This window comes from Coregonus lavaretus (genome assembly GCF_964263955.1).
Source record: "Coregonus lavaretus genome assembly, contig: HAP1_SCAFFOLD_656, whole genome shotgun sequence".
Lineage (NCBI taxonomy): Eukaryota > Metazoa > Chordata > Actinopteri > Salmoniformes > Salmonidae > Coregonus > Coregonus lavaretus.
In genome coordinates this window covers 270,416-287,892 of record NW_028159049.1, presented here as the reverse complement: position 1 = coordinate 287,892, position 17,477 = coordinate 270,416, and the positions used below count along the sequence as shown (strand labels likewise).

At 43.8% G+C, this 17,477-nt stretch overlaps 1 protein-coding gene across 1 annotated transcript; it reads left to right on the top strand.

Annotated features, from left to right (window-relative positions):
* Positions 1 to 991: 991 nt before the first annotated feature.
* Positions 992 to 15,600, top strand: LOC311123318 (xylosyltransferase 1-like; the record flags this gene model as incomplete). Its single annotated transcript, XM_084197578.1, has 3 exons — positions 992 to 1,187; positions 12,513 to 12,846; positions 15,263 to 15,600. Coding segments are annotated over 3 exons (868 nt in total), but the record flags the coding sequence as incomplete, so codon positions are not given.
* Positions 15,601 to 17,477: the final 1,877 nt, after the last annotated feature.

The following is a 17,477-nucleotide window of genomic DNA, read 5'->3' as shown; positions in this document are numbered from 1 at the left end:
AAACATGTATGCATTCACTAACTGTAAGTCGCTCTGGATAAGAGCGTCTGCTAAATGACATAAATGTAAATGGAATCATGTAGTAACCAAAAAAGTGTTAAACAAATCAAAATATATTTTAGATTCTTCAAAGTAGCCACCCTTTGTCTTGATGACAGCTTTGCACACTCTTGGCATTCTCTGAACCAGCTTCATGAGAAATACATATTTTATGTAAAGAAATTCTGTGACTCCGCGAATGGTGGTCCTCAAGAGCTTTTGACGCTGATTTGGTTGTCCCCGGAATGGAAAAGGTTGGGAACTGCTGTATTAGACAATGTGTGTGTTACGAAGCGGTGTGTCATGGTTATCGTCAGAGGCATCGGGCTGTGACTAACCTAATATATTACTGCCAATATACCCAATGACTGTATTGTTCTGGTCCGGGGTAGGCTACAACTACAGTCCGGTCTCAGTCAGTCTGCCCATCCCTTTCTCTTTGCCCCTAGCCTTAACAAATGTCTCCACAGCAACAGATGTTTCATAGGTCATTGATGCCTCCTCCCTCACACAATCACAAAAGCACAGCACATCCCCCTAACCTTTACTTTAGCGTCTGAGACATTAGCATGGCCCCGCTAGTGAACTTTAGCATCTACAAACATTAGCATTTGTAAGGAGTCCAGTTTCCAGTCAGTGTCCAATAGATGAATCTAGATACTCTCATCTTACACCATTGCCCTTTTAAACAGCACCGGTACCATATCAAGTTCACTAATGGGAATCACAATGGGTCTGTCTGTTGAGTTGCCACTGGTGTTGTCAGGTAAAACCCTGATAAAGTAGCCTGGTCCCAGATTTGTTTGTGTTCTTGTCAACTCTATTGCTGTCTTTTTCAAAATCAGTGACAGAGTTGGCATCATAGCACAAACAGACCTGCACTCAGGCTACTGATAAAGGTCTGTTGAGAAAGGTTGGTTAAAAATAAGTATATTTTCTCTTGGGTTGCCAGGTATTTCCCCATGGGCCATCCGGTGTCAGTGCATCTCTACTTCCAGTCGGACCAGTTCCAGGGCTACCTGGTCAAGCACCACGCCACCAACCTGGCAACCAGCAAGCTGGAGACCCTGGAGACCTGGGTAATGCCCAGGAAGACCTACAAGGTGGCCTCCCCGCCCAGCACCTTCAACAGGCTGCAGTTCGCTGAGGTAACTATCATTCTTTTATAGTTGTATAACGTTTAGGTAATGTTCACATAACATTCACAGAACAATAACACTGTAATCTTTCAGAAGTACACGTTCCTTATATACAGTAGCTTCACCAGGCTACAGTTTGCTGAGGTAACTGACACATCGTTTTTTGGGGTTGGGGTTGTAACGTTTATGCAATTTTCATATAACAGTCACATAACATTTACACTCTTTCAGTAGACGCTGCCCCTAAATTAATTTAAATCAAATCAAGCTTTATTTATACAGCACATTTCAGACATGGAATGCAACACAATGTGCTTTGCAAGAAGAAATTTAAAAAAAACAATTAAATATGAAACTGAAATATTTACTACACAACAAACATGAGGATAAAAAACAAAAGAATAACAAAACTGAAAGACTAAAAATCACCCTAAGGAAAATAAAAGGTGTGTTTTAAAATATTTTAAAAATATGTCAACAATTTCCGCTCCCCTCAGGTTCTCTGGCAGGCCATTTCAGAGGCTGTGGGGCATAGTAATTAAAGGATGCCTCTCCATGCCTCTTGGTCCTAGGCTTTGGGATAGTTAAAAGGCCAGTGCGAGAGGACCTGAGGGACCTACTGGGTACATAACTTAAATGTCTGACACGTACTGGGGTGCACAATTATGGATTGATTTAAAAACCAGTAGAAGAATCTTAAAATTAATTCTAAAACTCACAGGCAGCCAGTGCAAAGACCCGTGCTGCAGCATTCTGTATGTTTTACAATTGACCAATGGCTTTCTTGGGTAGACCAGACAGGAGAGCATTACAGTAGTCAAGCCTGCTTGTAATAAAAGCATGGATGAGTCTCTCTGTATGAGCATGAGAGAGAAACGGACGCAGCTTGGCAATGTTCCTCAGGTGGTAAAAAGCTGTTTTAGTCACATTCCAAATGTGTGATTTGAAATTGAGTTCAAAATCTAAAATAACACCTAGGTTTTTTACTTGGTGTTTCATCTTTATTGCCCGTGAATTAAAATGTGCGGCCAGATTCTCTCTTTGTGCTTTGCCTCCAACAATAAGTACCTCAGTCTTGTCTTGATTTAGCTGGAGGAAGTTGTGAGCCATCCAAGTATTTAAATCACTAATACAGTCTAATAATTTAGCAGTGAAAATCAATGCTGTGCTTTCTGATAACGCTGCCAACAGTACCGGACCCAAAATCGAACCATGTTGAATGCCACATGTGATATGTATTTTCTCTGAGTTATGTTCACCAAGGGTGACAAAAAATTCTCGACCAGTTAAATAGGTCCTAAACCAATTTAGAACTGGACCGGAGACTCCAACCTCTCTAGTCTATCCAGAAGGACATCATGGTCAACAGTGTTGAATGCAGCACTTAAATCTAAGAGTACAAGGACAGAGAGCAGTTTGAAATCTGTGTTGGCTCTAAGATCATTTACCACTTTAACTAAGGCTGTCTCTGTGCTGTGTAGTTTTTCAAAAATACAGTTGGCACTTAAAAAATCATTTAGCTGTTTGAAAACCAATTTCTCCAGAATTTTGCTTAAGAATGGAATGTTGGAGACTGGCCAAAAATGGCTAAGAGCAGAAAAATCTAGATTACTTTTCTTCAGAAAGGGTTTCACCATAGAAGTTTTTAGTGCAGTGGGGAATGTGCCTGTGAACAGTGAGTGATTAACAATAGCTTGCACTTCTTCAGATATGCAATTAAAAACTGTTTTGAAGAAGGTGGTGGGGATAGGATCGAGAAGGCAGATAGAAGGCTTAAGTTGTGATATCACTTTCCTGAGCATGTCTGTGTCAACCAGGGAAAATAAATCCATAGCCTTTGTGTGGTAGGCTAGCGCACATATCATGAATCAGGTCTTGCTTGACTGATACCCAGTTTAATGTTTGTTATATTATCTCTGAAATATGCCGTAAACTCATCACATTTAGAAGTGGCGGAAAGTTCACATAGGTTTGGGGGGGTAGGATTGACAAGACAAGTCAATTGAGAACATTTGCTGAGGTAACCTGTCATTTTGTGGGTTGTGTAACGTTTAGGTAACATTCACATAACATTCACATTGTAGTCTTTCAGCAGATCCTTTCATTTATATCACCTGCTCTTATATTGATTGTATTTAACCATTCACTATCCAGTCAATGGAGAACATAATGATCAGTCAGTCTGACCATAACTGAGGTCCATTGTTTCGAGGTTGTAGGCTACAACTTTTATGTAACGTTCACATAACATTCAGCAGCCCCTGTCATTTAGACTAGAGTGCCCAGAAGTTAGCCAGCCACTCAGTCAAACAATGACCTCTATGTGTTAGTAGTATATAAAAGCCCTGAAGTGCCTCGCACACAGAAGCATGTTGTATAAAATATGATTGGCTAGATCAGATATATAGTTCATGGTGACCTTAGCTATATTCATCGCTATGGCAACCTTGAAGAGAGTACACACACAGACACACACCCACAGTGGCGGTAGGCATTAAACACGGGGTCGGTAATAGCCTTGTAAAATGTAAATCGATTGAATTCATCAAACTTCATGTGGATTAGCGCCTCATTGGCTGCTTATTTGTTGTTTACTAATGAAACGTGGACTACTTACCTTCATGCCAGAACGGCTTCCTGATGGCGTAGTTATGTTAATATAAATAATATAACTATTTCTACTTCTGAGGACGTTCTCTAACATCAGCTATGCCTTAGCGTGCCAGTGAGCACTTTTGTGTTTATAATGTGGTGGTGTGGGGGGTGGGGGGGGGGGGGGGGGTGGGGGGGTGGGGGGGGGGGTTGAGAGTGAGTGGATGAGAGTGATCATTTTTTCTGGTTTTCACACTGTCAAGCAGAATCCTCTGAAATGTCAGTTGATGTCCTCGTATGAGTTCCCTCTGAGTACTCTGAGTTGACAAGTCAGGGTGAATCGGACCTTTTACTCTTGACCTTTGACCTATTGACCTTTGTAAGAGTTCTGAAGCGACCCTAGACTGTGAGGCAGTCATGGGCACAGGGAAGGAGTTGTGAGTGACAGCAGACTGACGCTGGCACGACTTTATCTGAGTACTCAGCATCGCAAAGGAGTTTCTGTCGGTTGCTTAGCTACAATGACTGTCAGTCTGTCAGTCAGTCAGTCAGGCAGCCAGAGGACAGATAGACGGACATGACAGAGCTAAGCAGTTGTAGTTGACTTTTGTGAATGTCTGTCAGTCAGATAAACCATATCTTCAGCAGAACTTTAAAATACAGTCTTTCCCTTCCACCTATAAACTCTCTGTCTCTGTCCTATTTTTACTGTCATTGCTCTTTACCATTGCTCTCTACTGCTCCATAGTGGTCTTAATAGACTTGCTTCCAAAGACTATCATAAATAAGTGAGGGATAGATGACATACTACCACCCTACTAACAGACTACAGGGCTAGCGGTGGTAGTAGTTTCCTATGTAGTCCTGTAGGTCCATAAATCATGTATGACTTTACAAGAAGGTCTCTCCCTCCAACCACCTATAATTTCTTCCTCTACCTCCTGCTAACTTCTACCATAGACTGGGGAGGCAGCACAGTCTGTCCCGCCTACCTATAACCTTTACAAGACCGTCTCTATCTCCTTTCATTACAATCTCTTCCTCTACCTCCCTCTAACTCTGCATAAACAGGACAGACAGGACAGAGGTATCAGTACTATACTAGCGCCCTCTGTAGCTCAGTTGGTAGAGCATGGCGTTTGCAATTCCAGGGTTGTGGGTTCGATTCTCACGGGGGGCCAGTATGAAAATGTATGCACTCACTAACTGTAAGTCGCTCTGGATAAGAGTGTTTGCTAAATGACTGAAATGTACTGCCTGTCTGTATCCTAAGCACCTTTACTCACAGTATACTTCCAGTAGTAGGCTACGTCACTCTCCCACTGCTGATCTGGCAACCTAAGACCTGGCAACCCTACCTCCCCCCACGGGCGCCCATGTCAAACCCTGAATGCTGTGTTTATGCCCTCTACTCACACTTTACCTACAGTACAGTAGTACGTCACTCTCCCTCTGACCTGGCATCCTCACCGTTACCTCAGCGGCACAACACTTCATCTTGTAGCTTAAGACCTCTACTCACACATTACGTCTTACGGTAGTACTACCACTGCTGACCTGGCAAATCTCAAACTTAAAAACCCCCACCCCATCCCTCTCCCCCTCCACCTCACCGGCGCCCGAGTCAAACACCTCCCCATAAAACATGACAGGTTCATTTCCATCAGGCAGTGGTGCGGGCAGCCACGTCCAACCAACCAGGCCACATCTGGTCTTGATTTAAAACTACCTCTTTTATTTACAGTGTTTGTGTGTGTGTGCGTGTGTGAAACAGGCAAAGGCCCCCAGGGCTCTGTTGGATTCTGAGCCTTATTAGTGTCAGTCTTTGTGTATGGAGGTAATCGAAACCAGGTGTTGAATGCAGCTTGGCCCAGGCCCGGAGCACTCCCCTGGGGCAGCTTGAGACAGAGGCCGTGGGTAAGGATGCCAGTTATGTTTGTCAATTAAGATCTATGGGGAGGGAGGGAGGGAGGGAGGGAGGGAGGGAGGGAGGGAGGGAGGGAGGGAGGGAGGGAGGGAGGGAGGGAGGGAGGGAGGGAGGGGTAATAGGTGGAGCGAGGGAAAGAAAAAGTGACACATATGCTACAGGATGAGGTCTTTGACTTGGGAACCAGTGATTGTTTACAGATCTTGAGCAACAGTTGCCACAGGTTTAAAGTGAGGAAGGGTCTTGCTGGGTCTTAAGTTAAGGTTGCCAGATCAAAGGTAAAGGAGAGAGGCTGTATGGTAGCCTAGTAGCCTACTACTGTGCTCTGTGTGAATAAAGGTCACACAAGCCACAAGCTGACTGTGCTTGACTTGCCAGATCAGCAGTGAAGGTCCGCGGTGTCTGGTTGCAGTAGTACTACTGTTCTGTCAGTAAGTAAAGTGTGAGATAAGATCAAAAGCTAGTACAAGCTGAGGTGTTGGACTAGGGTTTGTAGTGAAGTGTAGAGAAAAGGTCGGAGGTCACCGGATGAACCTGAAGTGGGTCAGAGGTTAATCCCTGTTTGACCGTCTCCCGGTTGTCAGGTGGTCAATATGGTCATCCACTCAATGAACTGTGGATTTGTAGCTATGTGTTATTCTCCACTCTCCAGTTCCAGTTACAGTCACTTCAGGAGATTCATTGAAATTCCAATTCAAGATATGAAAAGTATGATTAATTTTCAATGAGAATATTGAATTTCCATTCACTTTCTGAATTGATAGACTTGAAATAGAATTGAGCCTAAACCCTTACTGAAATCCAATGTTATCCATGCCCTTAGTATATTACCCAGATTTCCCACCCAAACAATTTAGGCGTGAGGCAGTAGTCTGCAGCCAGTGGATTATAGTGAAATTTCCTTGTCAATACGCTTTTGATTTCAGTCTGTGGCCTAGAATCAGACCACTGACAATCAATGCGATGTCTATGGTGTGATGTGCCAGTGAGGAAAACACTTAAAATAGACTGAAATATAATATTTAAAAAATGAATAGAATCAATAACAATAGAATATAATGAATTTGTAGGAGTGATACTCTTCCAGACCTGCATAGAATGAATAGCATAGCTGATAGACATTCTAGTTAAGGATGTTGAGTACACTAACAAGGAAAGTAGTAGTTTGGTAGAGAAAATAGGGGTCGGTAACATTATGGAGTTGAAGGGTACCAATTTTGCACACTAAATTGAGGTGAATTGAATTGAAGGGAGGCAGGGCAATATCCTCTAGTTGTTGTTGCAAACAGTGTGAAACACACATATACACACAACCACAAGGAAAATCTAGTTTTGGTTGAGAAAATAAAGGTCATTTGAATTACAGAATTGAATTACAAAAGTACATAACTTTACAAAACACACTTTACAAAGTACAAAACACACTCACGCACACATACACACACACACACACACACACACACACACACACACACACACACACACACACACACACACACACACACAGACACACACACATACACACACACACACACACACAGCCACACACACACATACACACACACACAGACACACACACACAGACACACACACAGACACTAATGTGAAGAGTGAATTAAAGGGAAAGACAAGATCCTCTCACAGTTTATGTTTCAGACATCATGACACACAGACACACACCACACAAACACACCACACCACTCATTTCTCTGTGGAGGTTGAGTCTATTTATACAGTGTATAGACTCATTTCTCAGTCGGCCTAATATTGAGTGGAGTGTTCCAGTTAGCTCATTGATCTGTGGTCTGGTGTTAATCACTGGGTGGAAGGATGAGCATATCCTCAAGCCTTCATCATCCCTCCTCTTCATCATCCCTCCTCCTCATCATCCCTTCTCATCCCTCCTCATCCCTCCTCATCATCCCTCCTCATCATCCCTCATCATCATCCCTCATCATCCCTCCTCATCATCCCTCCTCATCATCCCTCCTCCTCATCACCCCTCCTCATCACCCCTCCTCATCATCATCCCTCATCATCATCCCTCCTCATCACCCCTCCTCATCATCATCCCTCATCACCCCTCCTCATCATCATCCCTCATCATCCCTCCTCATCATCCCTCCTCATCATCATCCCTCCTCAAGTTTCTACAAATGCCTTAGATGAATCTGTATCCTCTTTCTCTCTGTCCTCCTTCACTCTCTGTCCGTCCATCTCTCTATATACAGTGGGGAGAACAAGTATTTGATACACTGCCGATTTTGCAGGTTTTCCTACTTACAAAGCATGTAGAGGTCTGTAATTTTTATCATAGGTATACTTCAACTGTGAGAGACGGAATCTAAAACAAAAATCCAGAAAATCACATTGTATGATTTTTAAGTAATTAATTTGCATTTTATTGCATGACATAAGTATTTGATCACCTACCAACCAGTAAGAATTCCGTCTCTCACAGACCTGTTAGTTTTTCTTTAAGAAGCCCTCCTGTTCTCCACTCATTTCCTGTATTAACTGCACCTGTTTGAACTCGTTACCTGTATAAAAGACACCTGTCCACACACTCAATCAAACAGACTCCAACCTCTCCACAATGGCCAAGACCAGAGAGATGTGTAAGGACATCAGGGAAACAATTGTAGACCTGCACAAGGCTGGGATGGGCTACAGGACAATAGGCAAGCAGCTTGGTGAGAAGGCAACAACTGTTGCCGCAATTATTAGAAAATGGAAGAAGTTCAAGATGACGGTCAATCACCCTCGGTCTGGGGCTCCATGCAAGATCTCACCTCGTGGGGCATCAATGATCATGAGGAAGGTGAGGGATCAGCCCAGAACTACACGGCAGGACCTGGTCAATGACCTGAAGAGAGCTGGGACCACAGTCTCAAAGAAAACCATTAGTAACACACTACGCCGTCATGGATTAAAATCCTGCAGCGCACGCAAGGTCCCCCTGCTCAAGCCAGCGCATGTCCAGGCCCGTCTGAAGTTTGCCAATGACCATCTGGATGATCCAGAGGAGGAATGGGAGAAGGTAATGTGGTCTGATGAGACAAAAATTGAGCTTTTTGGTCTAAACTCCACTCGCCGTGTTTGGAGGAAGAAGAAGGATGAGTACAACCCCAAGAACACCATCCCAACTGTGAAGCATGGAGGTGGAAACATCATTCTTTGGGGATGCTTTTCTGCAAAGGGGACAGGACGACTGCACCGTATTGAGGGGAGGATGGATGGGGCCATGTATCGCGAGATCTTGGCCAACAACCTCCTTCCCTCAGTAAGAGCATTGAAGATGGGTCGTGGCTGGGTCTTCCAGCATGACAACGACCCGAAACACACAGCCAGGGCAACTAAGGAGTGGCTCCGTAAGAAGCATCTCAAGGTCCTGGAGTGGCCTAGCCAGTCTCCAGACCTGAACCCAATAGAAAATCTTTGGAGGGAGCTGAAAGTCCATATTGCCCAGCGACAGCCCCGAAACCTGAAGGATCTGGAGAAGGTCTGTATGGAGGAGTGGGCCAAAATCCCTGCTGCAGTGTGTGCAAACCTGGTCAAGACCTACAGGAAACATATGATCTCTGTAATTGCAAACAAAGGTTTCTGTACCAAATATTAAGTTCTGCTTTTCTGATGTATCAAATACTTATGTCATGCAATAAAATGCAAATTAATTACTTTAAAATCATACAATGTGATTTTCTGGATTTTTGTTTTAGATTCCGTCTCTCACAGTTGAAGTGTACCTATGATAAAAATTACAGACCTCTACATGCTTTGTAAGTAGGAAAACCTGCAAAATCGGCAGTGTATCAAATACTTGTTCTCCCCACTGTATACTCCTCTCTCAGTTTACACTGAGTACAGTATACCAAACATTAAGAACACCTAACATTAGGAACAGCCTCAATTCGTCAGGGCATGGACTCTACAAGGTGTCGAAAGCGTTCCATTGGGATGGTGGCCCATGTTGACTCCAATGCTTCCCACAGTTGTGTCAAGTTGGCTGGATGTCCTTTGGGTGGTGGACCATTCTTGATACACATGGGAAAGCGTTGCAGTTCTTGACACAAACTGGTGTCCCTGGCACCTACTAGCATACCCCGTTCAAAGGCACTCAAATATTTTGTCTTGCCCATTCAACCTCTGAATGGCACACATACACAATCGATGTCTCAATGGTCTCAAGGCTTAAAAATCCTTCTTTAACCCATCTCCTCCACTTCATCTACACTGATTGAAGTGGATTTAACAAATTACATCAATAAGGGATCATATCTTTCACCTGTATTCACCTGGTCAGTCAGTCTACAGTGGGGAAAAAAGTATTTAGTCAGCCACCAATTGTGCAAGTTCTCCCACTTAAAAAGATGAGAGAGGCCTGTAATTTTCATCATAAGTACACGTCAACTATGACAGACAAAATGAGGAAAAAAAATCCAGAAAATCACATTGTAGGATTTTTTATGAATTTATTTGCAAATTATGGTGGAAAATAAGTATTTGGTCACCTACAAACAAGCAAGATTTCTGGCTCTCACAGACCTGTAACTTCTTCTTTAAGAGGCTCCTCTGTCCTCCACTCATTACCTGTATTAATGGCACCTGTTTGAACTTGTTATCAGTATAAAATACACCTGTCCACAACCTCAAACAGTCACACTCCAAACTCCACTATGGCCAAGACCAAAGAGCTGTCAAAGGACACCAGAAACAAAATTGTAGACCTACACCAGGCTGGGAAGACTGAATCTGCAATAGGTAAGCAGCTTGGTTTGAAGAAATCAACTGTAGGAGCAATTATTAGGAAATGGAAGACATACAAGACCACTGATAATCTCCCTCGATCTGGGGCTCCACGCAAGATCTCACCCCGTGGGGTCAAAATGATCACAAGAACGGTGAGCAAAAATCCCAGAACCACACGGGGGGACCTAGTGAATGACCTGCAGAGAGCTGGGACCAAAGTAACAAAGCCTACCATCAGTAACACACTACGCCGCCAGGGACTCAAATCCTGCAGTGCCAGACGTGTCCCCCTGCTTAAGCCAGTACATGTCCAGGCCCGTCTGAAGTTTGCTAGAGTGCATTTGGATGATCCAGAAGAGGATTGGGAGAATGTCATATGGTCAGATGAAACCAAAATAGAACTTTTGGGTTAAAACTCAACTCGTCGTGTTTGGAGGACAAAGAATGCTGAGTTGCATCCAAAGAACACCATACCTACTGTGAAGCATGGGGATGGAAACATCATGCTTTGGGGCTGTTTTTCTGCAAAGGGACCAGGACGACTGATCCGTGTAAAGGAAAGAATGAATGGGGCCATGTATCGTGAGATTTTGAGTGAAAACCTCCTTCCATCAGCAAGGGCATTGAAGATGAAACGTGGCTGGGTCTTTCAGCATGACAATGATCCCAAACACCCGGGCAACGAAGGAGTGGCTTCGTAAGAAGCATTTCAAGGTCCTGGAGTGGCCTAGCCAGTCTCCAGATCTCAACCCCATAGAAAATCTTTGGAGGGAGTTGAAAGTCCGTGTTGCCCAGCGACAGCCCCAAAACATCACTGCTCTAAAGGAGATCTGCATGGAGGAATGGGCCAAAATACCAGCAACAGTGTGTGAAAACCTTGTGAAGACTTACAGAAAACGTTTGACCTGTGTCATTGCCAACAAAGGGTATATAACAAAGTATTGAGAAACTTTTGTTATTGACCAAATACTTATTTTCCACCATAATTTGCAAATAAATTCATAAAAAATCCTACAATGTGATTTTCTGGAAAAAAATGTTTCATTTTGTCTGTCATAGTTGACGTGTACCTATGATGAAAATTACAGGCCTCTCTCATCTTTTTAAGTGGGAGAACTTGCACAATTGGTGGCTGACTAAATACTTTTTTTCCCCCACTGTATATCATGGACTCAGTTTATATCATCATGTTCTCTCTCTGCCTGTATTCTCCATTTCTCTCTATCTCTCTCCCTCTCTTTCTCTTGCTCTCTAAGTTATTCATCTCTCACCTCTCTCTAAATGACAAAAATGTAATGTAATGTAATCTCTCTTCCCTCCAGCCACATGCTTGACCGCATTAAATGAAGTTAGGGCTTTTCATCTTCCCATCTTTCTTTCTTTCTTTCTTTCTTTCTTTCTTTCTTTCTTTCTTTCTTTCTTTCTTTCTTTCTTTCTTTCTTTCTTTCTTTCTTTCTTTCTTTCTTTCTCTCTTTCTTTCTTTCTTTCTTTCTTTCTCTCTTTCTCTCTCTCTCTCTCTCTCTCTCTCTCTCTCTCTCTCTCTCTCTCTCTCTCTCTCTCTCTCTCTCTCTCTCTCTCTCTCTCTCTCTGTCTTTCTCTCTCTCTCTCCATCTATCTGTCTGTGTGTTGTTATAGATCCCCAGCCCCCCAGAGGGTTAGTCAAGGAGTTCACTCTTCACTCAACATATACACTGCTGCCTCAGTCGGCCTGTCAATCGATCACACAGGAAGCTGCAAACCAACACTCACATTACACATCAACTGAGACTATCTTACGTAGAAATACTGGAAAACACTAGTCTATACAGTAGACATGAACCATAATGGTTGTATGAATGGTATGGGATACATATTATATCACTACTACTATTTACCATGACATTACAGTGTAGAGACTAATTAACATTCAGCCTATTTTTCTCTTCTTCAATTGCCTCAGTTAATGTTGTATGCATAAAATATATTATACGGTTGGACATACCCATTTCAGATCCAGTAAATGAATTACACACTCTCTTTTCTTTCTCTCCTTCCCCCCTCCCTCCCTTCCTCCATCCCTCTCTCAGATCGGCACAGAGTGGGATGCCAAAGAGCGCATGTTCCGTAACTTCGGTGGTCTGATGGGTCCCATGGACGAGACGGTCGGGATGCAGCGGTGGTCCAAGGGCCCCAACGTGACGGTCACCGTGGTGTGGATCGACCCCACCAACGTCATCGCTGCCACCTACGATATCCTGATCGACGCCAGCGCAGAGTACACCCACTACAGACCCCCACTGAACCAGCCTCTCAGGCCCGGGGTGTGGACCATACGGGTGTTGCATCACTGGAGCCCCGTGGCAGAGACAAGGTTTCTGATTAGTCCGCTGGCTTATATGAAGCATCAGCCTATAAGACAAGGTAAGAGACAGCCACAGACACACACACACACCCATGGCTTATAACAAGCACTAGTCTATACGATAAGGTAAGAGATATCTTGGCCTATATGTAGTACATGTTTACAAGTCACATGAGTGTCAGTCTGTGATATATGTGATGTAATTGATACAGTATGTCTTGTCATGTTATAGGCATATCATAGATACACACAACAAAACACAAAAGCACATATCCCATGAGGCCCTGCTGTGTTTGCGATCTTTCTAATCAACCCTCTGAGCCGTTGGAAGCACCAGTTGTTTGTCACCAAGTCAACCGTAATCATCCTCAGTGTTTCTCATACATATTAAACAGTATGTTAAACACCTCCATATAACGCCTAGGAACACAATTACACAATTAAATAAATCTGGCTGTGTTAACTATAAGGGACCAGGACTCTTATTGTTTTAGCTAGAGTAATCAGTTGCAGTGAAAGTCACCCGAGAGTTGAGACGCTAACCTCAGTGTGATGGCATATTCACAGCCTGACCTGTTTTATAATCGCACTGAGGCCATTTTTAATTATGAAAAGAGTCAACAAATAAAAGTTAGCAGGCTTTGCCCTGATGCACTGTAGTGTTTGGGCCCATGTGTGAGAGTGAGGAGAGAGGAAGCTAAAATATTCATAAATTGTTAGTGAGTGTTTTTGTTTGTTTGATAGTTCGCTTGTTTGCTTTTCTCTCAGTTGTAAATCCGTGTTGATGTGAACAGAAAGTTTCTCAGCAAATTATTAACCCCAGTTCCCCCCAAACTCCAAACTCTGTACTAGGGCATAGTCAGAATGCTAAAATCATTCCCAAAGACTTTAGCATTAGAGGTGGGGGTAAACCGACTGCCTTTCTCCACTATTTATGATGAAGTTAATCATGAAACGTACTGCTATGATCTCTGAGGTTATACTGTTGCTGAAATGTTTTATTACCCAAGTGAGGTGACACTGAGCTCTACTTTAGATTGTTTTACACTAAACTTTTTGGGTCAGCTTGAGTGGTTAAATTAGCCCAGTTGGCCCATAGTGCAAACAGTAGGCCTAAACTAGATCCACTGCAGCATAGAAACTATGGAGACCTGTGAGAGCTTCAGTATCAAAGAGCCTTATATGGACTACAGGACAGTAGTTATCCATTGAGACAGTACTTGGGACAAAGGCTAGTTTCCCGGACACAGATTAATCCTGGTCTTGGACAAAGAAGCACTTTTAACTGAGAATCCTTTTTAGTCTCTGGGAAACCAGCCTTACATCTCCTGCTCCTGTAGGATGGGGTTAGATGCCCTTAGATCCCATAGTCCTGAAGGTCATGGTGGTACAGTAATCCTGCAGCCTTGGCCTCCTCTTCAGCCTCCTCACCACCTGCTCTACCAGCCTCTAGCCTTGCCATACATGATTTACAACCCTGAGTAGCTCCAGGTCTTCCTACTACACGTAGCCCTAGTAAAAGTTTATAGTGTGGGTTTTTCGCCCTGGCTTAGCGCTGGCACCATGGGCACACACACACACACTGGCACCACACACACACTGCTGCCACAGCAGATTCGGTAGTTGGCACCGGGCAGTGGCAAGCTTGGCAGAACAACCGGGTGTCTGACTGCATCTCTCTCGTCGCTAGCCCGAAAATGCTAGCAGCTAACGGCAGGGTGCGAAGCAGCACTGGCAGAGAGTAGAGTAGAGGAGCGCTGGGCTAGCGAACAATAGCCAGGCTGACGAGGGATGGCAAGCGCCCCAGTGTTAGGAGCACTGAGGAATGTACAGCTTTACCTTCAGGATAGAGGGATGGCACGGTTTTAGGGATGAGGTAATGGTCTCGTCTCGTCTCTGCCCCATAGCTTCCAATGACTTTATAAAGAGACACGAGGAACAGTCATTTAGTTGTTTTCCCAATTTGTGGCTTTGGCAATTATTTTATGGTTGGAGTGTATGAAGGGGCTTCTAAATGTATGGTGTATGAGAAGATGCTGCTATCTGCCACCTAGCTTCCAATGGCTTTATAAAGAGACACTAAGTGCAGTCATTGAGACACTTGGTGCAGTCTCCCACTTTGTGGCTTAGGCTTACCCTAGAGAAATCAATAACATGTAATTAACCAGTAACACAAAGTTTGTTCTCATCAAATCAGTTCACAGTGCCATTCCACCCTTTAGGGCAATACAATCAAGTCAAAGTGGTTCCACTGATTTCCCTACTTAGATTCCCCATTGATGACCCTGTCTGTTTACCTGCTCATTTATGAAGACTATCTACAGGACAGTCTCACCATAAAACATTAACAATCAATTTATGAACACTATCTACAGGACAGTCTCTCCATAAAACATTAACAATCAATTTTTGTCCCCCTCTTTCTCTCTCTTCATCTCTCTCTCTCTCCCGCTCACTCTCCCTCCCTCGCCACAGAGGACACGCTGAAGCTCCACAACGGACCAGCCAAGAACAGTTATATGGAGCAGAGCTTCCACGGCCTAAACCCCGTGCTCAACATCCCTGTACACCTGGGCCAGGTGGAGCAGGCTAAGCGCAACGCCGTCCTGACTGGCCCCGCCCTGGAACACTGGGTAGACGGCCTGGTGGGTGCGATGTGGGAGGCTGGGGACGTGTGTTCCACCTCCATGACAGGGGGACCCGGAACATCCTGCCCCGTCATGCAGGCCTGCGCCAAGACCCCATGGAGCTCGCTCAGCCCCGACCCCAAGTCCCAGCTGGTCCCGCCGCACGCCGATGGGCACATCAGGTAGCAGTGGCGCCTCCGGCTGGACAGGAGGCCACACTGCAGGTCTTAAGATGAAATAATTTATTTTTTGTATCTCTTTTTATTTTATTTTTATTTTTCCGTCGACGTAATGGATCAGATAAGAAGAGAAAAGACAGAAGTTGTGTTTTTTTAAGGCTGGTTGGAGGTTGAAGGATCGTTGAAGAGGAAGAGAAGGTCTGGAGGTTGAAGGAACGTTGAAGAGGAAGAGAAGGTCTGGGGAAAGTTTTGTGGTGTCATGCAAGTTTCAGACTCCTGAAGTGTTCCTCTTTGGGGTTTTTGCCGGCTTTGCCGTTTTCTGTTTCCCAATGTATTTATTTTCATCTCATTGCTGAGTTTACTGTGATTGATGCTGTGTCCGATGTAGAGACAAATGTTGCTTTGCCAAGCACCTAGTAAGGCCGCCTAGTCTGCTGCTGAATGAAAGGGCGATTGTGAAGTCAGTCAGAAGTCAGAGTGTTCGGGTGGAACAGGATAGTCGACACTGGTAGTGGACCAAGTTCTGGGCCGTATTCACAAAGCATTTCAGAGTAGGAGTGCTGATTTAGAATCAGTTTTCTCTTTTAAATCATAATGAATATGATTATATAGCCAGGGGGGACCTGATCCTAGATCAGCACTTCTACTCTGAGATGCTTTGGGAATACGGGCCCTGCTTCTCAAGGTCGGTTTGGCCTACATGTAGGGAGACAGACTGAACCGCAACCTCGGATGGTGTCGCGAAGATCTTTTAAAAAAAGCGTAATTCCTTGCCTCAATCTTTGCGTATGACCGACAAAGTTACTATGGCACAGCAGTACTTATTGACTTTCAGTGCCTGAACAGGAGAAAGATGTGTGGGTGTGACTGGACTATGGAGTGACATTAGTGCCAGTAGAAGTTGAATTGAATTCATGAATGATTTAATCTAGATTCAGTTTTGATTGGCACTAATATCACTCTATACTGGACTGCCTGAAACTTGAAATGAAAGTATATCAGCTGTGCTTTCGCAAGAAAACAGAAATTCTCAAGCGTAACTTTTTATTTCCTTTTTTAAGAATTTCTGAATATTTGGTTTTAATAACAGTTTATGTTGCAAGTATGAAAAATAATATGTCTCAAAGTTATTGTCGTGTGAATGGAGTGAGTTGTCCACAAGTTGCTATTTATTTAAAAGTTTATATAAATACAGAATATTTTTAGTCAATGACTAAATGACTACAACGCTGCTTTGGCAGCTCGATAAATATTTTTTTGTAAAGAGAAACTGCCTTTATTTACAAAGGCCAACGCCCCAACGAACCTGTATACCTATTTTGGGCGAACAAACCTAATGCCCACATGTGTGTCCGTGTTGTCCGGTCTGAATAGCTTTTCCTGTCTTGGTTCCTTCATTGGCTGTTTGCCAAGTCTTCGTCACACGAGGAAGCACCCAGGACTGAAAGGTCACAGAAAGGTCAGCTTTCAGTCAACAAAAAAGTCAACAAAAAAGACAGAAACACTCCAAAAACTCTCCAAAATGTGTGTTGGAGTCATTTCGTGGTGATGTTACATTTCCTATTTGGTTCCGTGTCAGTACCAGGATGTTAGTGATTGATGATGCTGTTCATGCTGTGGCAAAAATGTAAACAAATATTTGTATCTTGATCAAGGAACTGTTGGATTGGGCCCAGGCAACTTTGGTTTTCACTGGATCTTCTACTACATACTAAGTACTTTTGCTGCCATCAAGACTATCTCTCAGTTTACCACAGTTCAAACTTAGCCTATAGAACATATCATGCCCCCAGTTCAAGCATAATAGCACAGGCCCCCCGTGCCCCCTTCTCCAACCACAATGAAGGGTAACTACGATCAGCCATTTTGTTTGTTTGGCTTCAA